Genomic DNA, 26,790 nt, shown 5'->3' with positions numbered 1-26,790 from the left:
ACATTCAACCTTGGTTCTGAATCTAGGGCCACCTTGACCTACTTTAACTCTAATCCAGATTCCAGAGTACCAATTTGATCCGATATTCCGGTCAAAATTCTGAACGGATCTTGATGAAGTTCAAAGAATGGCTAAGACGATTTTTAGGCATCACGGCCACCAAATTTATACAAATTTTTTTACTCACCAAAAGTATAAGAGGCATCACTACCATTTTCAAGAACTTTTTACAAGGAGAATTAAGTTATTACATTTTATTTAATCATTATATCATTCGTTTTGATTATTTAAACTGAAATCATCAGATTTTTATTACCATATCATAGTGGCTGATATGTAAGTATGGATTTGGTGTTGAGGGTGAACCTTTCCTGATCAAGAGACCATTATTTCCGATGGGATTGGTTGAGATTTGGTTCTTTTTAACTCCTCACAGCCTAGCCCTTCGTAACTCTAACTTGGCAATGGTTCCCAAATGAACTTCATCAGGGCCATCGGCAATTCTCAATGTCCTTGATGTCGCCCAGAGATGCGCCAGAACAGTGTCAGATGACACACCTGCAGCACCATGAACTTGCATTGCCATGTCCAGCACATCTAATGCCATTTTTGGGGCAGCAACCTGAAAATTGCCAGAGAAAAAAGATCAAACAAATTAAGGCTACTGAGAATTGCAAAAGAACCCCATGATATTGACATGTACTTTGTCAACTAGGCTAAAGTCAACTAATTGGGTTCCAACACAATAGCGTACTTCATTCCGCCATAAAAATATTTCAAGCTTTGAACCGAATCAACCTTTAGTGGAAAAGGCACTACTAGAGTTATGTTGGCTAAAAATTCCAAATGAGACCTCTAACCTTGGCCATGGCAATGGTTCCACGGGCCTTTCTGTTCCCAAGGCGATCAAGCTGATCTGCTGCTTCCAGAACCAACAGTCTCGTCTTCTCCAGCTCCACACGACACTGCAAAATATCAAGTAATATCAAGTTCAACCAATTGCAGAACTAACATATAATGTCATCACAGATAACGAGACCTATTGGTTGAACCAAATTCAACAGAAAGCCATATCTCAAAAGTCTAGATTTGTATATTCAGAACTAGAACGTTGGAAAACAGGGCCTTTTCTTTGCTATGAAATTTATGATTGATCTAAAACCTTTGATCCCACAATTTCTATGCATAAGACATCTACTTAAACAGTCACAATTGTGAGCACAACTAGCATAACCTGAACGAACCATAAATACAGTATCTTAGGCTGGCATTTTGGGCCGGTCAATATATAGGCCAAGCCTGGTTTGAGCATTTGGCCCTTTACTGCCGGAGTTTAACCATGCAAATTACCAAAGCCTATTTTCCCAGGTAGTGGAATCCAGATATCATGCATAGGAGTAACAATCATATGTCAGCTGCAAAACCCTTAAAGCTTAAGTATTAAATGCCATGATGAGTGCATCGTTAAATACTAACATATTTACAGAGGATATTTTTGTTATGAGATGTATTACCACACACATCTGATGATTATCTAATAACTGAAAGCTTGATGGGAATTAAAGCCCGTAGCTACCCTTTTCTAATTGTACCCCCAGTGGGATAAAAAAATATCATCAACCTCACAAGTTCCTCTCAGCTTGCTCTGTGTGACCTCTGTCATGTTCTTTATACATTTATAACAACAACAACAACAACAACAACAACAACAATAAGCCTTTTCCCAACTAAATGGGGTCGGCTACATGGATTCTTGCCCTCCAATCGGTTCTGTTCAAGGCCATGCTAGAACAAGGCCTAAGCTATACATAGTTCTTTATACATTTATAAGTTGAATTAAAATGTCACTACACCATATGATTCAGAAAAATTCATTTGCTTTGAAGTTGACTTGGTTAACCAATTTCATTCACAGTTTTCAAATGCCCTACCTTAGCAATATCAGACAGAAATGAACCCTGCTCAGCTATCAATTTCCCAAAAACTACTCTTCCTAGAGCCCTTTCGACCATCATATCCATGCCACGCTCTGCAGCACCAATCAGTCTCATACAGTGGTGTAACCTTCCAGGACCCAACCTACCCTGCAAAACTTAAAAGTAAGCAATGTAAGAAACTAATAATATGATTGGTCTATTAACTGTTCTTATGTGTTATCAATTCTAAGGTACCTTTGATAATGTTTAATAAATTATGGGTAGTATTGTAATTAAGTGATCTAAGTTTTGCTCTTTAGATTTCAGTTCACCCATTAAATTTACAACACATTATGGATATCCAGTGGGCATTCCATGTAGCCAAGACAGCTTTTTCTTATCTCTCTTGTTGTCTCTCCTCTCTCCCTTCTTCTCCTTCCTGTTAACTTTGTTTTCAGGTCGTTTTAAACAGCTGCCAATTCATACCTTGCTCTGATTATCTTCTATGGATCTTCCTTTGTGGTTTACAGTGACTTATGATAACCTTATTTTCTGATTTCATGCAAATAAACTAGGTTTACTTTGTATATACACTACCTACATGAAGGATATTACTTGAAGCAGTGACTCAACCTATCGACAAGATTGATTTGTATGAAGTTGTTGGTGCTTGATCTCTCCCTGTAACTCCATTTTATGGCTCTCTTTTGGCAGAATTGAGACATAATACTGGCATATGGCCGTCGGATTCACTCTGGTTTACAGTGACTTATGATAACTTTATTTTCTGATTTCATGCAAATAAACTAGGTTTACTTTGTATATACACTACCTACATGAAGGATATTATTTGAAGCAGTGACTCCACCTATCGACAAGATTGATTTGTATGAAGTTGTTGGTGCTTGATCTCTCCCTGTAACTCCATTTTATGGCTCTCTTTTGGCAGAATTGAGACTGATAATACTGGCATATGGCCGTCGGATTCACTCTGCGTTTTTCAAGGACATTGTTGGCTACCATGATGACATCCTTCCACACCCAAGCCTCACCCCAATTAAAGGCTACTGATATTCTGCACTGGGAGATTCCCTGGTATTTGGAGTTATTTTGGTAGAATCAAGATCTACTAGTGTAGAGGATTTAGCCATCAGATGATGTATCCTCAGATTGAGGGATCAACCAAGGGCCAATGCTTCAGGATCTGGACAAAACCATAACCACAAAATGGAATTTTGCGTATCAGCTGTGAGGGTTGTTCTGGTTTTTCCTGAATTTAGATTGAGAAGTGGCTTTAGGGCAAAGGTCTACAGGTCCCAACGAAGGACTATTGAGAATTTCAGATGATTCTGGGGTCTCATAGATTTTATGGGTAGGTCGAGTGAAGTTAAAGGCTCTAGGTTAAAGGATCTTGTTGGGTTTTCATTTTTCTTCCTTCTTCCTTTTTTTTTTTTTTTTTTTTTTTGGGTTGGGGGGGGGGGGGGGGGTTGTGATTTTATGGGTTGGACAAAATAGGCTGCAATATGGATCTAAGGCAGGGGTAACCTATTGGGAATAGTTCCTCAAAAGGAGCAGCCAAACGGAAGACTGGAAGTCCACAAAATTTGCAGTAGACTTAGTGAAGGATGGCTTGAAAGCTTAAACCAAACTATAAAATGGAGGGAAGAAGAGGAGGTCCAGACCTGATGCAGTTTCCTGCCAAGCCAAAACCTCCAAGGTTTTCCTGCTTGGCCAACTTGAACAGCATTTCCCAGCAGTGTGAAGGTCCCAGAACTAAGATAAAAGGAGCCCACTCCAAGCTGCTTGAACTCCCCCGGAGAGGAAACAGGGCAGAAACTTCTAAAGCTAATAAATCCATCAAAATTTAATTGTTCTTCACTCTTAAAATTCATACATGAGAGGCGCTTTAAATAGGACTGTATCAGCCTAACAAAATAAGTCCTATAACTAAAGGGCCCCGAGAAATCAAAATAGAAAAGTAACTTCATGTGTGGGAAACAAAGAGACCTAATAAAACCCTCAAAATAACCCTACAAATTTAGCCAACTACTGTAACTAACTTTAGAACTAGCTTGCTAAAAGTTTGGACTCAAAATAGGCTCCAAATGGAAGTCCAACTCTCCATGCATGGAGGTTGAAAAAAATGTCCTAATTACATACTCATAAATGTGAAAGACTCTTCTAACCCTAACTTAAATTGAAACAAAAACAAATTCATCCAACATGCTGATCCAAATACAATAACCTTATCCCAACTAAATAGGTTTAATACATGGATGCGGAGGCTTTTTAAAAAAGTTCTTTTTTTTTTTTGGGGCCAAGGGCGGGGGGGGATGGGGAAAGAAGTCAAGACAGCATCCTAGCAATACCCCCCACAATGGAACGGCAACACAGGTCCTTGTCCTCCAAGCAACTCCATTCATGGCCATACTAAGATTCAGCCCCATCACATGCATATCTCTCTTTACCACTTCTCCAATAATCAGCCTAGCTGCCTCTACCTCCGTTAGTTTAGTCAAACTGAATCTGGTTTCTCTTCCTTACTGCTGCATCCATAGGTCTCCATTGGACATACTCATACTACCACATCAAGTCTTGTTGTATATTCTCCTCAGCATCTGTACCTTCGCTACGCCCATCTTATTTATATTGCGTTTTTAACTGCCTTATTATTCTGAACCTTGATGTAACCCATTTGTAATTAGGAAGTCACTACCTCCACCATCAGTAATTACTTGGACTCCTCTTCTCTAGGACATGCCATATTAGTTCTCTAGGTACTCTGTCAAATGATTTATCAACAACAACAACAACAATAAGCCTTGTCCCAACCAAATGGGGTCGGCTACATGGATTCTTGACTTCCAATTAGTACTGTTTGAGGCCATGTTAGATACAAGGCATAAGCTATGCATATCCTTTCTCACCACTTCTCTTAAGGTTATCTTAGGTTTGCCCCTAACTCTTCTAGTTCCTTCAATCCGGATTATATCACTTCTCCTTACAGGGGCATTTATAGGTCTCTGTTGAACGTGGCCGTGCCACCTTAAACAACTTTCTCAAAGCTTATCACTTATGGGAGCAACTCCTGGACTAACTCTAATATGATCATTTATCTTATCCTTCCTAGTTTTGCCACACATCCATTTTAGCAACTTCATCTTTGCTACATTGAATTTATCTATATAATTCTTTTTAAGAGCCCAACACTCTGCACCATACATCACAGCTGGTCGAATGACAGTCTTATAGAATTTTTCTTTGAGCTTTAATGGAATACGTCGATCACACAAGACCCCGAATGCACCTCTCCACTTCATCCACTCTATTTTAATTCTTTGGGAAACATCATCCTCTGTATTACATCTTTTATTTATGATTGAACCTAGGTACCTAAAACAATCACTTTGAGGAATCTCTTTATCGTCAAATTTCACCACCTCATCGTCTACCTGATCATGACTAAAGTTACAAACTAAATATTTTGTCTTCGTTCTAATTAGTTTAAAGCCTCTTAATTCCAAAGTTGCTCTCCATGATTCTAACTTAGTATTAATCCTCACTTGAGTCTCATCTATCAAACACAATATCATCAGCAAAAAGCATATACCAAGGGACCTCGTCTTGAATGTCTTTGGTTAATTCATCCATTACAAGTGCAATAAATATGGGCTTAAAGTTGATCCTTGATGTAGCCCAACTATAATTGGAATTCATTACTTTGTTCCCCCAATGTTCTTACACTTGTCACTGAACCATCATACATATCCTTAATTATGTCCACAAATTTACTTGCAACACTTCTTTTCTCTAGTACTTGCCAAATTAACTCTCTAGGAACTCTATCATAAGTTTTTTCTACGTCAATGAATACCATATAAAGGTCTTTCGTACATTCTCTATTCCTTTCCATAAGTCTCCTAAGTTCCTAACTAGGTAAATAGCCTTTTGTAGATCTTCCTGGCAAATTGATTCTCTGGTATCGTGGTTAAGTGTCTCAGACGGGTTTCAATTACTCTCTCCCATAATTTCATAGTATGGCTCATCAATTTAATGACGCTATAGTTATCATAGCTTTAAATATCTCATTTATTTTTGTAAATTGGAACCATGATGCTTCTTATGCATTCATATGAAGGTTTTTTGTAGGCTCTAAACATATCCCCAAGCCTCCTTAAAGGACAAATAGCTTCTATTGTGGATCTTCCTAGCTAAGATGAGGAAAGAGAAGCTAGAGATATGGTCCATGTAAATGGAATTGAGGTGAATATTTTTGTAACCTACTAAAAAGGGATACCTTGATTGTCAGGATGGACCTGGGGATGGAGAGAAATAGCACATTGCGGAAATCTACAATGAGTTGATGAGTATGAGAATTTTGTACTCAACTCATGCACCCATGCTTTAGGTCCATTGATTGGCTGACAATTACAAGGGAAACCTGTCCAATGAAGGCCTATCCCATATATGTACCACCCCTAGGTTGTTACCTAAAGAAATAAAGGCTTCTTACGATGATCTTGGTGAGATATGATAGAGAGTCACCTTCAAACTAAGTCTGAGACTAATCAGAGAATCTAATTTTCTGCTATTCATATTTTTCTAATTCTGAGATTGTATTCTCAGATTCTGACTTTTTTCAAATAAATGATTTTTATCAAGCTACTGATTTAGTTCATTTTTTTCCCTCCTTTTTTTGGTGTATGTTAGGAGAAAAGAGGGGGGTGGGAGGGTTCTATTTTCATTTAAATTTCCTACAATCCCAACCACCTACTCAACAAGTAGGTTTATTTTCAGATCGAATTTGATATCTCTCAAATTGTCGTCATTACTCTTGGGAGATGGGACTGGACATTAGGGGTGTAAACGGATCGGATTCGGATAATATCCTATCGGTTTTCGGATGGATATAGTCAGATTCGGACAATAATCGGATAGTTATTTTCTTAAGTAGATTCTTCTAAATGGGCATGAATACAAATTGAATACAAGTTTTTGACTACCTGTTTACATCTTTACTCTTATATTTGTGAGGGCTAGGTTTGAAATTTAAGAATTTAGCAACTTTGCTAGCTATTTTAGTAGGAAATCTAGAAAAATAGTCACATATTACAAGTAAAAAATTTATAAAAATAAGAAAAATAAATCTAAATAAGTAACTTAATTGGATAATTTTATCGGACGGATAATAATCGATAAGAAAGGGGTATACCATATCCACATCCTATTAGTAATCGGACGGATTCGGATACCCCTAAACGGATGCGGATGCGAATTCGGAAGCAGATTTCGGTTATCCATTTACACCCCTACTGGACATTCATCCCCAAATAAGCAACCATGTCTTGGACTGCTGTTCCATTGGGTATGTGGGGATTCTGTTGCCATACCACCACTGCTTATTTTTTTCAACAAAAATCATGGGTGATTCAAAACCCCAAGTGGACTCTTTCAATCTCCAAGTCAATCATACTACATGCCTACATGGTGCATCCAATTATATTCTCTCTAAGCACAGCGGCTGTTAGAGTTCATATCTCCACCAAATGGAAAATGTACTGTTTGACTAATTAACCACCAGCAAGTTATGCTAACTTTAAGGAACAGATGACAGAGAAGCCACTGTAATTTGTTCTATACAATAGTACAGAGCCTTCTGTGGCTGCCGATATACTGTCTTGTACCACAAACAAGGGTATCTGGGATGAAGCTGTTCTCAAGATAAGGATATATGTCCAGATTTATATGAAAAGTTGGCGAGAGTCAACATGTAGAATAAAGGGTTGTTACTGCTGCAGTTCTTTGAAAGGCATATAGGAGGAACTCAATGTGTACTATCCTCTTTGTACTGATATTGAAATTTCAAAATGAATATGGGAGGATTTCCTGGTTGCTAGGGTTTCTTCAAATCCGTCAAAGCCAACTTCTTGCAGGTGCTAGGAACCATCCATGAATGAGGCATTTTATCTGATTGAACAACTGTGTCAACACAATCCATTCCAGATCCACTCCTCAAACCCCCCCCCCAAAAAAATCCCTCTGAAGGATAAATTAGCTCTCATTTCAAGTGGTTATTTTGTTTTTCTTTTATGGTTTTTTTTTTTTTTTTTCTTTTCTTTTTTTTTTTTTTTTTTTGGGGGGGGGGGGTCGTCGAGGGAGAGGGAAGAAGTTAGAAGATTGAGCTGAGAACATCAATGGTCAGGAAAATTAAACAGACCATACAAATAAATACAGGTATCCAGACTTTTCAATAAATTAAAGAACTCCACCTGAGCAATTTCAAACCCACGTCCTTCTCCCAAAAGAATATTCTTGGCTGGAACACGGACATTTTCAAACACCACTTCTGCATGCCCGTGTGGTGCATCATCAAAACCAAATACCATGAGTGGCCTCTTTATGTGAACACCGGGAGTGTTTATGTCCACCAAGATCATGGATTGCTGCTTATGCATAACAGCAAGAGGGTCTGTCTTTCCCTGCATATTTCAAGGTTGCTTTAAATCCGTAACATTCTAAAAGAACATAAAAACAGCTAAAAATTTTAAGGAGAGGGAGTGGCTATACAAGTAGCACTGACCATGACGATTAGAAGTCTGCACCTAGGATCCATTGCTCCACTAGTCCACCATTTGTGGCCATTAATGCAATAAGAGTCTCCTTCCCTATGTAGATCATGTATCAGAATTGTCACAACAAAAATGAGCAGATTATTTAACTAAAGCAAAAACCATTTATAACTCACTAACACTTGCTTGCTTTCCCTTGTTATACATTATATTGTACTGTTACTTCGAGTGAAAATCATGCAGTTTGCAGCATTTTGTCTGTTCTCAGCATTTTGATTTAAAAGAAAAAGGTACACAACCCATTTCACACTCTAGAAGAATCTTAGCCAGGAAGCTTTAGCACCTAAAATTTAAACACACTAAAAGCATGACTCTTGAATATCATTAAAGTGAGAACTTCTAATTTTCCATAGTCCCCTAAGTGTTTACAAAAGAACAGAAGCTCCAACTCTCCACCCTAACTCCAATACATATGATTCGCAGTATTATCACCCTATTTATAGAAAATAGTATCACCCAAATTGATCTCATCCTCTTTGTCAGTGTTGAATGGTTTGAGAAACTTTTGAATTGTATCTCAGAGACACTTCTACACCTTATGTTTAAATTTGTATATATCTACCATGCCCAACTTGCTAATAGTAGAACCGAAAACTTTAGTTAGTTCCCAGACTTTTAGTAAACACATTAGCTTTTTTATTTTCTGAAGAAACAAAAGAAAAGCAGATACGACCTGACTCAATTTTCTCCTTGATAAAGTGTTAGTTGATTTCCACATGCTTGGTTCAATCACGCTTAACAGGGATGTGAGCTATAATAATTGCTGACTTGCTATCAGCATGTAAGTGTATAGGGACCTTTATATCTGCACAGATCTTGGAGGCTTGGAGCAACCCTTTCAGCCATAACATCTCACATATGCCCTGGGACAGCATAAGGCCTAGGGTTACCTTTCGCAAACCCTATGGCCCCTAGTCATCCCAGAGATATTTTGGCCATTTTGATAATTTTTGAGGAGTCCAAGGTTAGAGTGTCATTGGGTCCATCTTGTTATTAGGACCCTAGATCTATTTTCAATTTTTGAATTTGAGTCATTATATTGCAAGTTATTAAAAGTCCTTGTTAGTGTTGGATTCCTAAGTTGAGGAGTCCCCTAGTTTCAGTTTCAATCTGATTCTTCTAGGGGTTCCATATCTACCCTTAGGTTCCAAACTAGGTACTTCTACAGTTAGATATGATAGAATCCTCATCTGAGTTAGACTCTTGAGTTAGACTCTTTAGTGAATTTAGAGTCTAATTTAGAATTGGTTTGCAAGTTAAGAGTCCTAGTTTGTTTTCTTTTTGGAAGTTGAGTCCTTTTACGTTTAAATTCATGTAAGCTATAAATAAGCCACTCTCGGTTGTAAAAAATCAAAACTGTATTATTGAATAAAGCTAAGAATTGAAGGACGAGCAGTTGACTCAGGGCTCCCTTGGAGGGTAGCAGCCTGTGGCAGGTTTGTGACATTGAGTTTGCTGAAGATCTTCTACTTCCCGCCCTCTACAAGTAAACTACTGCATCCCCAACCCCATCCCTAGCCTTCCATCATCTTCCCCCATCTATTGCACCCTTCTTTTTTATTTTCTTGAATTTTATTTGAATTTTGGACTTTTCTAGAGACCCAAACATCTACACCAATCTGACCGTTATATCTTATTATCTATCCCAAAATTTAGAAGCCTCATCTTCATAACCCTAGTGAACTTAGATCCCAATATGATCGTCCGATTTCAAGATATAATTACTTTTTAGAATTTCATACTTCCCAAGATCCTAAAAGCAAGAACCTTAATATCTTTTAATTTAGCCATCCAAACCCCACAAACTAGGGGGATCATATCTCTATATTATTACCTAAATTCCCTCCAAGTTCCAACCCATTCTGACTCTTAGAGACTCAACCTTCCATCTCAAGGAATTTATCCCATACTTCTATGGGATGGGTTATATATCTTTAGGATCCTAATTTTCATCTTAGAGCATATAATTTGACCACAAAACATCAACCTAACCTTTCCCCCCAAGCCCATATCACAAAGGAACCGCACATCCCCTTCATTCCCCAAACCCTAGAACCCTAATTCTTTTTTTTTTCTTCTTTTTTTTTTTTTTGGGGGGGGGGGTGAATGACGAAATATATTAAACTAAGAAAGAGAATGTGCAAGGGGACTGGCCATCAAGAGGGAGACCGGAAGACAGACTTGGGACCCTAATTGTTATCAAACCCTAAATTTCAAAACCTACGTGATAAAATTCAATTCTGAAGTTACAATTGCAGCAAGGTTTCAAACCCTTGACCCCTAAGCCTGGCTGAATCTACCCTAACTTTGGCTTAACGCTTGTAAACCCTAAATCTATCCAAAACACCAAAGGTAATTTCAGTCCTAAAAGACTGCCTTATACTCAGTATTACGACTGTTAGAATAATCTTACTCCAGACGTCTATTATTATAGGCAACCCACGTGCACCAGCCCATGCCAGACAATTCGTTGGCTTCACCCCAAAGTTCAAAATGCATCACCACAGCATCTTACACAAAATTTCAGTGTGACAATATCAATAACTACAGCAACTTTCCATCCAAAATAAATAAATTAATAAATACAAGAACCACACAAGAAAGGAGGAGATTGAGGGAGGAAGTGAAGAGATTGCCAAGGAGATAAGCAAACTTGATACTCCCAGCATTACTCCAGCCACTTGTATTTATTAACAACTCTATTACAATCAAAATCAAAAAGAAATCTAGTAGAAGTCTATCATATGGAAATCTAGTTAAAATAGGGGGTAAAAGCTCTCCTATCCAGGAAAACCAAAAAGCATATCTAGATATAACAAGCACAGTAAGGAAACTCCCTCTGGTGTGGTGCATACAAAACACAAAGGAGTGCATATAGAACACAAAGAATATCCCCCAGAATACATATGTTTTAACACCCATGCCCAGCTTGGAATAGTTAGAAATTAACAGATGTAAAGAATCAAGAAAGTAATGGTGAGGGAGGACAAAGAAGATGGAGGAAAAGAAGAGAGAATAGAACATGGTGGAATCTTGTGTTGTAAATCTCTTCACAACACTCACATATATTGCTCACTTAACAAGAAACATAAATTATATCCATGCCCTAAGGGCCTGTTTGGTTACATGAGTCTGGAGATTTCAAATCTATGGAGTCATAATTCATAAAATTAACTGTTTGGTTAACCTGAATCTGTGGAATGAAATCTATGGATTCATCTTAAAAACTATTTTGATTGATGTGATTTTTATGAATGCGCAAATGTTTAGCGCTTTTATAGTAAGGGTGAAATCTCTGTCCATACCCATAAATCTACAGATTCACGTTTTTAGGGTAAAAAGATAAATCTCCAGATTTCATGAATCCAGGGATTTTCACAACCAAACAGGCATAAATCTCGAATTCATATAACCAAACAGGCCCTAAAGTTAATATAAAATAACCAAGGGAAAAGGCAATAAACAAAATAACATTTAGACAAAGTCTGATGAGCCTTGGTTTGACTAGGGTCAACCACAGGGCCAGTCTACAAAAGATCTTAAACTGAACCAGCAAGGATAGGATTTTTGGACTTCAATGGGGGAGGATCTGAACTACGGGTTGTAGTGGGGATGGTACTTTAGGGGTTTGATGTGGAGGATCAGGGAAGAGTTCAATCCCACTTTGAGGGTATATGAAGGTGGGATGTTAAGTCATAAATTTTAGGATAGCTGAGGGAAGATATTGCTTCAAGGTCAAGGGGTTTAGTGGGGGGGAGTCTTACCTAGTTAGATGTTTCCATATTGTAAACAAGGTGTATCAATTTTAGGCATGCCAAATGCAAAATCACCCTCATAAGGGTAGGGGCAGGTGGGATTGGGTTGGGTTCCATTATGGTTGGGGGTCAGTGGGGTTGTAGGAGTTTGAAAGGAGAATGAGGGACTGTGCTGTGGGTCCTCTTAAATTTTTATTTTAAGTATAAAAATAATTTATAAGGGCAATTTTGGAAAACTGAATAATTGGATTAATTATAATTCAGCTTTAAGTATCCAAGACATAATATTATGAAATGTTGGGTACCTAAACAGCAATATGTTGATAACAACAACAACAACAATAAGCCTTGTCCCAACTAAATGGGGTCGGCTACATGGATTCTTGCCTTCCAATCAGTTCTGTTCGAGGCCATGCTAGAAACAAGGCTTAAACCATACATATCCTTTCTCACCACTTCTCTTAAGGTTATCGTAGGTCTACCCCTAGCTCTTCTAGTTCCTTCAATCTGGATTATATCCCTTCTCCGCACAAGGGCATTTATAGGTCTCCGTTGAACGTGGTCGTGCCACCTCAAACGACTTTCTCGAAGCTTATCACTTATGGGAGCAACTCCCAAACCAACTCTAATATGATCATTTTTTATCTTATCCATCCTAGTTTTGCCACTCATCCAGCTTAGCATCCTCATTTCTGTTACACTGAGTTTATCTATATGATTCTTTTTAATAGTCCAACACTCTGCACCGTACATCATAGCCGGTCGGACAACGGTCCTATAAAATTTTCCTTTAAGCTTTAATGGAATACGCCGATCACACAAGACCCTAGACGCACCTCTCAACTTCATCCACCCTATTTTAATTTTTTGAGAAACCTCATCCTCTAAATCACCTCTTTTACTTATGATTGAACCTAGGTACCTAAAACAATCACTCTGAGGAATCTCCTTATCATCAAGTATCACTACCTCATCGTCTGCCTGATCATGACTAAAGTCACAAACTAGATATTCTATCTTCGATCTACTTAGTTTAAAGCCTTTTGATTCCAAAGCTACTCTCCATTATTCTAATTTGGTATTAATCCCCACTTGAGTCTCATCAATCAACACAATATCATCAGCAAAAAGCATACACCAGGGGACCTCATCTTGAATGTCTTTGGTTAATTCATCCATTACAAGTGCAAATAGATAAGGGCTTAAAGTTGATCCTTGATGTAGCCCAACTGTAATTGGGAATTCATTACTTTGTCCCCCCACTGTTCTTACACTTATCACCGAACCATCATACATATCATTAACTATATCTACATATTTACTTGCAACACTTCTTTTCTCTAGTACTTGCCAAATTAACGCTCTAAGGACTCTATCGTAAGCTTTTTCTAGGTCAATAAATATTATAAGAAGGTCTTTCCTACAATCTCTATACTTTTCCATAAGTCTCCTAATTAGGTAAATAGCCTCCGTTGTAGATCTTCTCGACATAAACCCAAATTGGTTCTCCGTAATTGTAGTTAAGTGTTTCAAACGGGTTTCAATTATTCTCTCCCATAATTTCATAGTATGGCTCATCAATTTAATGTCCCTATAGTTATTATAACTTTGAATATTTCCTTTATTTTTGTAAATTGGAACCACAACGCTTCTCCTCCATTCATCTGGCATTTTTCATGTGCTCATAATCTTATTAAACAACTTAGTCAACCAAACTAGTCCATGGGTTCCCGAAAAAATAATACCCATTTACCCTAAAAAAAAAAAAAAATCCAGCTACTCCTTTATTAGTGTATTCTACTTATGAAATTTGATCCAGGATTTGGAATGATGCTGCCTTATCGATGCCAAGTACACATATAAGGCCACATGATAAGGAGGGGCTTTCATCTTGCATAGGGAAAATTTTAACCTTCCAAAATTATCCTCAGAGTTGAATCTCTCCCTCCATGCCATGTATTTCACCATTCCAAAGGCTGTAGATGCTTCCACATCAGACCAATAAGAACCTTGCAATTGTTGACATGTAGCATATTTCACTATTACAGTTCTAAACTCCCTACATGAACTTACCTTGTAATTGAACATTCAATATTTGTTGCATCAGAAGACGCCACTTTTGGTTCAGTCATTGCAAATCCAGATCGGATCCTCCCCTCAAGCAATGGAACAAGCCACTCTTCTAATTGTTCTTTAGTTCCATACCGCAATAATACCTACAATGAAAAAATGAATGGTCATAATTCCCAGTAAAGCATGCATACATGTGTTAACTTATTTTAGTTTGTTTAAACAGAAACAGAATATTCCCCTTAATAAATGGAGACAATAGAGCAATCCAAGAGGATATACAATTGCACGCATGATTTTCAATGACATCAATTTTGAAATTATTTGAATATAAGCTTAAAATCTTTACTAATGAGGCTATTCGTTGAGGTGATTGGATTGAATTCAGTTCACTAGTTCTTTTGGAATACAAAACCTATATATTTCATGAGGAAACATCATATCAAAACACTTTCACCTAATAGGTATGTCAGAACAGTGAAATTTGAACCATAAACTCATTCTTCACAAGTTCAGAAACCATTCTTGCCTTCTGACGTGGTCATAGTATTTTCTGTAATGTGATGACCTTAACATGCATAGATTGTGCTCCTGCTTTCCCTCCCACACTCCCTTGGAAAAAAGGGAAAGAGGAGTACTGATCAAGAACAAGGAAAACAATTAACTGGAAGTGCTTGTTGTAAACGCTCCTCATGAATCGCTGGAAGGTCAACATAAAGTATGGAAAAGAGGACCAGTGATCAAGAACAAGGAAAACAATTCATTGGAAGTGCCTGCTGTAAAGATGCCACAGGAGGAAAATGTTTTTACCTCCATATTTCCAGTGTCAGGTGCACCACAATTAAACACCTGAGGAGCCCAAACTGAACGCCCCATGATTTCACAAAGGTATCCATACTCAAGGTTTGAGAGTCCTGCACCTAACAAAAGATTGTCTGCAACCCCAGAATAAGAGTGATTTGTCCCATCAGAAAGCAGCTTTCTTGCTCTAGCAGCACTATCCAGCTGCACAATAAGACATAATGCATAAATCATGAAGTTGAATCAAACAAATTCTCTCTACCTGACATGCTTGGTTGAGCCAAATATATGCTTCTGAAGGTAATGAAAACAAATTAAACCAGCCACATTTTTGGTAGAAAATATCAAAAGAATGTCAGAAGAAGCCTGCAACATTATTAAGAATACATACTGGAATCCATAAGTTCCACAAGCCTTCTCTCTTAGCCAATTGCTTTAACTTCTCTTCCTCAGGGTGAACTGTCCATCGTGAGCCAGACTGTGCAAGTTTGTAGAACTCATTTTCCACGGGATATATGTGGTCTTTCATGAACTTAAGCAGTTTTTGTCTCAATTCGTCAACTTTCTGACTAGGAACAAATTTTCCTCCTTTTTTTGGTAGTTGTTGATGTTCACTATCATTTCCAAGTTGTTGGAAATCACCTAAAGAATACAAATGTCCTGAAATGAAATTGACCAATTTGCTTAGGTGATGGGATCTTGAAACACTTAATTAGGACTCATACACTTGAGGATGGCAAAATGCTTCTTTAAATTTAAAAATCCAGGATAAATCAGTTATCCAACCCATGGAGTAGCTTTTAATGCAATTGGCTTGAAGCCGAATTCAGAAACTTTTATTGTTCTGTGGAAAACTAGAGGATGTTGGACACTATTATGGCCAAGGATTCAACTTATGCAGCAGGTTGTATTATGCAAGAGGAAGAGAAACCAAATCATGATTTTCCTCACATATTATACATGAATCAATTATAAAATCAAATAAAGCTACATGTGAAAGAAAATAAGGGAGAAACAAAGCAAGATTATTGGCTTCCAATCAGCAATTACTTGGTGTCTCTCTATTCATGACCATTGCTTTCTATATTGAGTGTAATCATAAATATATAGTGATGCAAAGCGAATCACATGCTATAGAATTCAAATCAATAATTGTTGATTGCTTCAGTTCTATGAAGAGTTTGGTCTGTGTAATTTGCATTTTTTGTTGCCCAAGTAAGAGTATTTATGTAATAGTGCTCTTTTCACTTCATTATAAATAAGCTTGGGATCACACTGACTAATTCAAACCATTCTGCCACAATTGTCTTTCTCAACATGGCATTAGAGCCAAAGATCAATTAGGGAAGTGGGAAAAAAGGTGAGATCAAATGATTCAAATCTACCTGAGGAAGATCCTCCACTACCATTAGTCGATTCTCTTTCTCTCTCACTCTTGCTGACGAAGATCCACCACCTCTGCTATTGCATCTGCAACCAAAACCCCTCACCAACCCATCTTTACAACCCATCGCATCACCAGACTCCATTGCACCTTCTTCTTCATCAGAACCCAATCGCAGAGACCAGCAACCCCCTGCCCCTGGAAGAAACCCGCCAGAACCCCATCGTGAAACACCCAAGACTGATATCGATTCCTTTTTAGGCATCGATTTTTAGTGTTTTACCTTCTAAGCCCTCTTTTACCCTATAATAACACACTAGCCCATCAATTTCTGGTTTTATACCTTCTAAGCCCTCTTCTAACCTATAATAACACACTAGCCCACTTCCACCCACATAATTATATATATATATATATATATAACCCCCTTCCCCCCAAAATTTATATATATATATATATATATATATATATATATATATATATATAAAAAACCCCCCCAAATATAAAAAAATATATATATATATATATATATATTTGATAATGTTCCTAATCCTATGAATCCCTAGATTTATTTGGGTGGTCATGCTATTCAATTATGTGACGTTTCAATTGTTTCAAAAGGTTGAAAACAGAAGAACAATGGAAAATTTTTTTTTAAAACAAGGCAACCACAAATGGTACTACTGCTCTCATTAGCACCGAACATTATCCCACTCTTCCTCTTCTTTCAGAAAGATTTGGATGGAACAAATTATTTGATCTAGTCTCGATCTACATACTTGGCTATTGCTGGAAGAGGACTTGTTGGGCACATTATGGACACCACTATCAAGCCTACAACCACAAGTGTTTCCCAGGATAAATGGATCTCAAATGACTCTCTTATCATATCGTTCCTTTTATATTTCATGAATCCAAATATCACTCATGGATACCTATTGCTTAATACTGCAGCCCAGATCTGAAGGCTACTACAGAAACATAAGGACAATTAGGGAATGGTGCACAGCTTTATGAGTTATGGAAAAAGCTTCATGAGATTACCTAGAAGGAACTGACTGTAGCTCAATACTATGCTAAATTACGCTCTTTTTTGCAGGTGTTAGATCACTATAAGGACTATCACCCCACGAATCCTAATGATATGGCTGCCTATAGGAAGCAAGTTGACAAAATTCAAATATATGACTTCTTAACTGGTTGGAATGTGAAATACAATCAGATCAGGGTACAAGTATTAAGTTGTTTCCCCTTTCCTACACTAGAACAATCTTATGCCATTGTTCAATGTGAGGAAAGCTATCGATTTGCCACACTTCATGCTCCTATTGTGGAGAAATCAGCCCTACAGTCTGTTAACATCAAATCTAATTTGACCAAGGAGATTGTTAAGTGTGAGCATTATCACAAATCATATCATACCAAGGCCAACTGTTGGAAGCTTCATGGGAAGCCTATTGATTTTGAGCAGAAAAGGGCACAAAGAAGGGGAAAACCAAAGGCTCATCTTTTTGAAATTGTTCCCATAACACCCTCCACAAGCATTGGTTTTTCAAAAGAGGAATTAGCTACTCTGCGATGTATTCTGCAATCTTCTACTGCTGGTGCAGCCACCATTACTGGTTCATCCACTACCCATACCAACTCCTACCTTACTACTTTAGGTAAAACTTTTACATGCTCCCATATTTCTTCAGTTTTTGCTCCTTGGTTCATTGATAAAGAAGCCACAGATCATATGATAGGTTCATCGTCTTTTTCTTACATTATTCTCCAATTTTAAGGAAAGATAAAGTTCAAATTGTTGCTGGCTCTTATTCTTCCATTACTAGAAAAGGGACCATTCAACATTCTCCATCACTTTCTTTGTCTAAAGTTTTACATGTTCCTTCCTTCTCTACTAACTTGCTCTCTATCAGTAGTCTTACACATGACTTGAATTGAAAAGTGATTTTTTCCCCCTCTTATTGTGTCTTCCAGAATCTGGTAAAGGGGATGGAAATTGAACGTGGTAAACTAGACAATGGACTTTATTTGCTAGAGCCGATTAGAGGATCTACTTCCGCTCTAGCCGCATCTTCACATCAGGTCCATTTGGTAATGTCAGACATTCGTTAGTAGCATCGTAGGATAGGTCACCCTTTGTAGAAACTCTTAAGAAAGTATTTCCTGATTTAGTTTCTTCTTATAATAAGGAAGAATTTTTTTGTGAAGCCTGCATTTTTGCGAAGTAGGCTTAATCTACTTATTTACCTTCTCTTCATAATAGAAAATCCATTCATTTTGTATTAATTCATTATGATGTGGGGCCCCTATTGTTACGTGTCTATTACTAGCCATAAATACTTTGTTGCTTTTATTGATAGTCATACTCATTCTACTTAAATTTATCTTTTAAAACAAAAAAAAAATGAGGTTTTTTTATATTTTCATGATTGATTAAAACTCAATTCAATGCTACTATAAAGATCCTTCGCAATGACAAGGGCATAGAGTATATTGATGGTGAATTTCAGAGATATCTCTCTAATTTTGACATTATCCACCAGACTAGTTGTGTTGATACAACTACTCAGAATGGGGTTGCCGAAAGGAAGAACCGGCATCTATTAGAAATAGTCTTTTCTATTATGATTGCTATGAATGTCCCTGACTAATACTGGAGTGATGCTATAAATGTCCTTGACCAATACTGTCTCTTACCTTATGAATAGGATGCCTAGTAGGATACTTGGTTTTAAATGTCCTAATGAGATTCTCCAAAGAGACTCTTCCTTTGTTATTTCCCCAAAGGTTTTTGGATGTGTGTGTTATGCCAACATCACAACCCACCAAAGTAAGCTAGCTCCCTACAGCCTACGTTGCATATTTTTGGGGTATTCTATTACTCAAAAGGGGTATAAATATTATCATTCTCCTTCTAGAAAAACCATTGTGTCCATAGATGTAATTTTTAATGAATCTTGCCCTTACTATACACCTCTCCAGGGGGAGATTCCTAAAGGAGAGTTGTTATTTCCAACTCTGGACCTTCCTAAAACACAGATAGACTCCCACACACCATCACAACACAACTTAGGAGCTCAAGAAGAGAGTCTTGACCAAGGGGAGACTTCGGCCAGTAAACCTAAGAACTCTAATTCTCCCTCTCCGTTTTCTAAACCTTGTGAAGAACCTGGTCAAAGGAAGACCACTCCTGTGAGGAACACTATTGATGTCTTTCAAAATAAGATTGACCAGAATAAGGAGGTGCAGACTTATCAAATGAAGAATTACAATCGACCAAAGCAGGTGGAGAAAATTAACATGTTACCACTTCGGCCCCTTGCTCCAAAATCAGATTCTACAGTTCCCCATGAGGTATCTTCTTCTAATCTTTCTATTGCTCTAAGAAAATGAATTAGATCTTGTATTCAACATCTCATAGCTAAATATGTTTCTTATGACTGTTTGTTTGACTCTTGCCATGCTTTTATATCCTCTCTATCATGTATTTTTGTTCCTAAAAGTTAGTAGAAAGCCTATGCCGATAAGAGATGAAAGGCAGCTATGGTAGAGAAAATGCAAGCAATGAAGAAAAATATAATTGGGAGCTGGTTACAGTTCCTCTAGAAGAAAAAAAAAACTCATGGGCTCTATATGGGTATTACAGTTAAACAGAATATGGATGCATCAGTCAATAAGTTGAAGAATGAAGACTAGACTAATTGCAAAGAGGTTTATCTAGACCTATAAGATTGATTATCAGGAGACTTTTGCCCTTGTTGCAAAACTGACCACTGTTAAAGTTTTGTTGTCTATAACTGTGAACAAAGACTGGAACTTGCACCAACTAGATGTAAAGAATGTCTTCTTGCATGGAGAGTTGGAGGAAGAAGTATATATGGAGATCCCACATAGTTTCTCTGATGACAATATTGTAAGGAAAGCTTGTCAATTGAAGACATCAATTTATGGGTTGAAGCGGTCTCCTAGATGTTGGTTTGAACGCCTCCAAAAGGCAGTGACCTCTATTGGGTACAACAAAAGCAATATTGATCATACACTGTTTGTCAAGAAGTCAGATACCAAGATCACACTTCTCATTGTTTATGTGGATGATATTGTCATCACAGAGAATGATGATGAGAAAATAAAAGGTTGAAGGACTTTTTTGGCAAAGAGTTTGAGATTAAACATTTAGGGAAGTTGTAGTACTTCCTAAGAATTAAGGTGGCTCGATCAAAGAAAGATATATACCTATCCCAGAGGAAGTATGTTCTAGATTTATTATCTAAAGTGGGAATGTTGGGGTGTAAAGCAGTTGATACTCCTATTAAGGCTAGAGCTAAACTTAAGGAGAAAGAGGCAGAGCCAATGGACAAAGGGAAATATCAAAGGTTGGTAGGGAAGCTTATCGACTTGTCCCACACCAGGCCAGACATTGCTTAAGCCGTGGGGATAGTGAGCTAATTCATGTATGATCCACATTCAACTCTTATGAAGGTTGTTACCAGAATATTGTAGTATTTGAAGGGAACTCCTGGAAAATGAATATTTTTTTTCACCCACTGATAATTTAAAGGGAGAAGCACACACTGATGCAGACTGGGTTGGGTCTCCTAATAGGAAGTCAATTTCAGGTTACCGTACCTTTATTGGAGGTAATCTAGTTACTTAGAGGAGTAAGAAATAGAATGTGGTAGCTTTATATAGTATAAAAGCTAAATATTGAGCAATAGTTTGTGGAGTTTGTAAGCTACTATGGGATCTGAAAACGTGTGAAGAAGAAGGAGAAAGGGGGATGGTTTCTAAGGTTTGGGAAAGGGGTCGTACTTACTTGTATGTTGAGAAAGATCGTTGTAATTGTTGTTTGAGTGCTGGAAGAAGAAGAAACAACTTGAACTTTGCAGAGACAATTACTCAAACCTAGCTGCAAGTCACCCTCCCAGGGATCCCATGACTTCTCAATCCAAGTTTTCACTCATCAATCCATTAATCATTAAATCTAAGAATTTACATTAAAACTAGGCTATTTATAGCCTCCTGTAATCAACTCCTATTACTTGGCAAACAAGACTTTCTATGACTGACACCAAACTCAAACAAACTCCTTTCAAGATAAGACTCCTAAAATTTAGGAACCATATCCTCTTCTACTAACAACTCCAACTAATACCCAAATACCAACATAACTCAACATCTAAGACTCCAAATTAAAATATAAAACAGAATTAAAATTCAGAAATTATTCTGAACTCAACCCAACTAACATAGACTAAATCCAAGGGGTGAAAATGACCATTTTGCCCCTTGGTCAAATTCGCACCCCCCCCCATGTTTGGGCCCTATTATGGATGGACTTGGGGCCCTTCTAGGCTTTTTCAGGCTGGCTGGGGCTGGAAACATCACTCCCAGTTCCTGAATGTAGAAATTGTTAGACGCACATCTCTTTGTTTATTCTTTTAATTTTAATCTTTTTTCATAGAATATATTTGAAAAAAAAATGTGGAAAGTTGACTTCAGCGACATGATGGTGGAAAATTTGGACCCATTTGATAACTCACCCAATGTTTCTACTTCAAAAAACACCAACGTAATAACTTCCATATGAAATGCTAACATGAACAACAGAGGAACAGTTCCAATAGCATCCATTGATATCACTAAAAACATTGTTAAAATACTTCTATGAGAATGTTTTATAGAAAATGTAAGGGAACACCAGGAAAACAACATCTCGAAAGCATAGAACTCCTTCCTTGTTTGTGGGGCCCCCTTTTTTCCAAGAAAAGTGTAAAAGATTTAGAGGGAGCCTGTTAGGGCTCAAACTTGATTCCCACTCATAGAGTCGCTCCCATAACATTTTGTGCGGTTCTTCGGGCAGCACCCCCAACTCGTGTGTGGGGCCCAGTCTCCTACTCGCATTCATTCCTGCGGGGAAGCGCCTATTTGTGCTTGCCTACCTCCCATCCATAATCAGTAGGACACCACCCAGTTGTTGAGCTTCAGACTGCAAACCCTTTTCCCATAATAGAAGGATTGGGATATCGGCTTTGTGAAAGAGAGGTCAGGAACAATCGAAGATTTTAGAATAATCTTTGCTGGTATGAAATGTTCCTCTTTCGGCATCTCCATGTATCTACTTATCAAACCAACCCCATAGACTGTCTGGCCTATTGAAAGTCAGGTATCAGAGACTTCCAACTAGACTCCTGAACATCGTAGGATCCACAGGCTCTCCTTTTCTAATGGTTTTTCATGTTTCTGTTCAAAGAAATTCATTTAAAGACATCTGATAAAACTTGCTCCAGAAAACATTTTCAGGTAGTTGTTTTGTTAAAGTTGCTTCTATTTGCAAAATCAGCAGAAACAAAACATGCTTATCAAACGGGGGGAAAAAAGAAAAAAAAAACTTAAAGAAAGGAAGTACTATAAACAGCTTCTGAGTGGGTTATCAAACAAATCCTTTATTTCCTTCTCTAGCTGCCAATAGTAAATTCAATTATTTAGCAATGGAACTTGTGCCAACCAGTGTAAAGCCTAATAAGTCAGTCCAAGTTAGGCCCAGCAAGATTTCTGACTGGGTTAAACCACACCAAGTTCAATTGTTAAATAAATCCGAGTTCTGCATTCATTAAATAGTCAACTTACCTGATGGAGGCTGGTCAGGAAGCACTGATTTTCGGTTGATAAATGCCCAAGCAGAATCTATCAATCCATTAGCTAATTTCCCCGTATATTGAGCACGCTCACCCCCTGAAGCATTTCCCTGCATTTACATGTAATACATGTCACTCCAATCTATAGGTCATCTTCTTGAATTACAAACAACAAAAGGCGTAACTTCCTATAATGGGTACACATACCATGGTCCATCTGTGATAAACTCCTGCATATATTGATGCCCCACGAAACAGGGAGAAGGCAACATAAAATTTCCAGTTTGCCGCAGGCCAAGGCTTGCCCTAATTCAATAGTCCCATAAAACATAAGTCTGTTTAAATTTAATAACAAGACATGCATGTGAAAGCATAGGTGAAAATTAGATTGATCCATATGAAAAGTCACTGACAAAAAATTCCAAAGCCAATATAATTAAATCATCATTATAGACTACAGAGTTCCTTTGTCCTTCTCAATACGATATTAATTTTCTTTCTTCTGCTTGAAGTTCAGACAATTTGACTATAGACACTAGGTTGTAACCATTCCATTTTAGATCCAACTCCCCATGCCTTCATGGTACATACCTGCTAGGCAATTGCCTTGAGTTTATTCAAAAGAAAAACAAATCAAAGAAAAGTATGGATGTGTATGTACAGCGGTAAGATCAATATCCCCAAGGTAGTGCTTACAGATATATGGCAGTATTCTGCAAGGTATTCAGCCTGCGAAGGAATACCCTCTGGAGCCCCAATAAGTTCAAATCCATCGTGGAATTGTCCATCCGCATGCCCAATATCTACAACGTAAGGCTGCCAGGAAAGAAAGTCACCCATCAGCTCAGGTTTATGACTTTTTGAGTTACACCATCACTTTCTTAATTCTTGGAGAATGGTAGATGGAATGATGGAACAGAAGCATGTAAGACATTATAATCTAAAGGATGACAAATAATCAGTACCAAGCTGCTGTATGCTACATCACACATCTGGTTTCCAACAGTTGACAATTCCCAATCTAGAATGCCAATCACCCGATCCTGCAACATGAATTGACCTCATTAGTAACATCACAAACTAAGGATTTTTGCTACAATTTTACATCACAATGATAACTGGAAAAGGGAACAATAGTTTATACATTTTCTCTCGTTCACAGCCCTCATTATGAGACATAGTTCATGAGAACCTAGAAACTTGAGTAATGTAAATAACAGAACTTTGAGATACTAGAACTAGATGTGTAAAACATAGATAAAATTGAACCAAGTTAAATAAGGTATTCAAAGTACTATACCTCAACAGGATGGAATACAAGATTGTCAATCCGAAAGTCCCCATGAACCAGGCCTCCAGTTGCTCCGGAAGAATCTTCGAGAGGAATATTTTGCTGTAGCCAGCTAACTAACTCTAGCATCTTTGGATTTCTCTGAGGTTTTCCTTCACCAGTTGAAGCGATATACTGTTTAGCCCACCTCTCCACCTAAATGAGAATAGTTTTCATAATGTAAGGATTCCAAAATGTGTATAGCATACTGTTGTAATGTGAGGAATGGTTCCTCTCAAAGTATATTATTCACAAGACCCCAATAGGGTATTTATAATTACAACCTAGTTAAGCTCTATACTAAGTAGGAAAAGGAAATATAAAACAAATAGAAATAAAACTCTAGACTTATTAAGAAACATAATCATATTCTAATTAGGAAACCTCAGTCCATGTTTTCAACCCATACCAACATCTGTGTAAATTTATAACCAAAGGAAAACTGAAAGAAATGGAACAAAATCTGAGTATGATTGGATGGACTGAGAAAGCACTATGCAAGATGGTAAATTGATCAAAGTATCTACATACATTAGCTTAATCTTCTGATTTTCACTCACCTGTCTCTTGCAGTAGTTGTCAAGTCGCCCATACTTTCCCAAACCAATTGTGTCCACATTGACACTATGTAAAGAAGCCAAGGTTTTTGCAGTTGCAGAATAAATAGCCTTCCTCTGATGAGGACTTAGTCCCTGATCATATGTTGATGATTTCAATATTATATTAAACAAAGGAAATAAAATAAGCTCAGCAAGTCAAGAGTAATAACTTTTAACTTATCTAGTAGGACAAGCTAAACTAAGAGAGAGCAAGAACAGAATCAATGCACGGCACACCATATAAATGACTTGTAAATGAATTTAAAGTATGTGGCCAAACTTGATATCTTACCGGTAACTTCGAATTTAAAAATATTCTCCCTTCCAAATATTCCATAATGTAAAAAGCAGTTCCAATGATGCTTGGATCAGTACAAAGGCAGAAGACCCTAGGAACTGGGACATTTGTATGAAAACCAAGGGCCTCAAGAACCTGTCAGAATACTGAAAAAATCATGACGCTAAACAGGTGGCCGTTATAGAAAAGCATCTCACATCTATAAAGCTAAGAGCTTGAGCTGAAAAATGAAACTCCTGCAATCAGAAACTAAGAAGAAATGACACCTCAAATCAACAGGTATATTTGAGAACATGCAAATTGAGATATCAAGTCAATTTCATTAATAACAAACAGACATTTCCACAAAAGAATTTCAACCAACTGCTTCGACATGGCTAATGGGAACCTATTCTATAGGTTTCCTAGGAAAAGGTCTGTTTCATTTGTCATTTAGGGGTGTTTCATTAAATTGACGGAAGGATCTTTTTACTGCTTCAGTATCTCGTGCTATGTATCTTCTCTGGCACCCATTTTTTATTCCCTCTTGTCAGTGTTGACATTCATTTTTTCACTTCTGGGGGAAAAGGTGGAACGAATAAATGATTTGCAAAGGAACACATGAACTCGAGCGTATATTACAATGATGAGCATGGAAATATGTTCCACAAGATTCATTTTTCAAGAGGCTCGGAAACTCAACCTGAAACTCTCTCTCAACTGAATGGGCAGACTGTAGCAATTTGCCCGGAGGTTTCTTTCTGAGAACGTATTTTCTCACGGTAGACCCAGAACGAACTTCCAATAAATAAGTTGGATTCGACTGCCCATGCCCAAACTGCAAAGAATTCTAGCAAAATCAGTAGTTTTCCAGATTCAAAAATATAAGATTACTGGGCTGAAAGAAAAATCAAGAAACAGCGAGAGAGCACCACCTGCTTGACAAAAAGTTGAGCTGGAGGGCCAGGGAAGCCAACCACATTATCACAAGCATAGCGAAACAGGGCATCGATATTGAATTCGTGTGCTCGGTGTACTTGTCCTAGAAGATCAGATGTACGGATCGCCATGAATTCGTTAATATGAGTGGTCTTCAGATCAGACAATCCCTGCGCCTCTGAGACGAAACTCCGTAAAATTAATCAAGTATGATGCGTTGCTGGATTTGGGTTTTAAAAGGATTTGAACATTACTAGTACAAAATCATGGAGAGTCATGGTTCATGAATTTTTTACATTTGTATTGGGAGATTTTCCATTATAGGAGTTTTTTTTTTTTTTTAAACCCATATTGGAGATAAAGTCATAAAAGATAAAACATCCAAAAATGGCAAATCAAAAATGCCCCTAGCAGGGTTGACCACTGGAGTCTGGCCGGACATCATCGTG

General features: G+C 37.6%; 1 protein-coding gene across 2 annotated transcripts; it reads right to left on the bottom strand.

Moving 5' to 3' along the window:
- Window positions 1–79: 79 nt before the first annotated feature.
- IBR3 (acyl-CoA dehydrogenase-like protein) lies at window positions 80–26,790 on the bottom strand. Of its 2 annotated transcripts, XM_089153592.1 has the most exons (17): window positions 26,338–26,789; window positions 26,106–26,240; window positions 25,418–25,558; window positions 25,087–25,218; window positions 24,497–24,682; window positions 24,162–24,239; window positions 23,893–24,012; window positions 23,404–23,502; window positions 23,189–23,306; window positions 15,563–15,831; window positions 15,181–15,375; window positions 14,374–14,516; window positions 8,497–8,581; window positions 8,186–8,395; window positions 1,932–2,084; window positions 861–965; window positions 83–622 (listed from the first exon to the last, which is right to left on the bottom strand). In XM_089153592.1, the coding sequence occupies exons 1-17, from the start codon at window positions 26,470–26,472 to the stop codon at window positions 431–433; spliced, it is 2,496 nt and encodes an 831-aa protein (XP_089009718.1). In that variant the 5' UTR covers window positions 26,473–26,789; the 3' UTR covers window positions 83–430. The 2 variants fall into 2 exon arrangements, with proteins under 2 accessions (XP_089009719.1, XP_089009718.1); XM_089153593.1 differs by lacking the exon at window positions 1,932–2,084 and having other exon boundaries at window positions 80–622; window positions 26,338–26,790.

Source organism: Hakea prostrata, chromosome 4 (assembly GCF_041222555.1).
Source record: "Hakea prostrata isolate BN-2017 chromosome 4, UWA_Hpros_2, whole genome shotgun sequence".
NCBI classification, from domain to species: domain Eukaryota; kingdom Viridiplantae; phylum Streptophyta; class Magnoliopsida; order Proteales; family Proteaceae; genus Hakea; species Hakea prostrata.
The sequence above is the reverse complement of the archived record's forward strand: the minus strand, read 5'-3'. Positions and strand labels throughout refer to the sequence as shown.

Bases quoted from the DNA above. Each gene is read 5' to 3' on its own strand.
- IBR3 (XM_089153592.1), bottom strand. From the start codon at position 26,472: ATGGCGATCCGTACATCTGATCTTCTAGGACAAGTACACCGAGCACAC. The intron at 23,503-23,892 runs GTAAGCACTACC...CTATTGAATTAG, and splicing joins CAGAATACTGCCATATATCT to GGCAAGCCTTGGCCTGCGGC. The intron at 2,085-8,185 runs GTGGAGTTCTTT...TAAGTTTTGCAG, and splicing joins GTGGGTTTGAAATTGCTCAG to GGTAGGTTGGGTCCTGGAAG.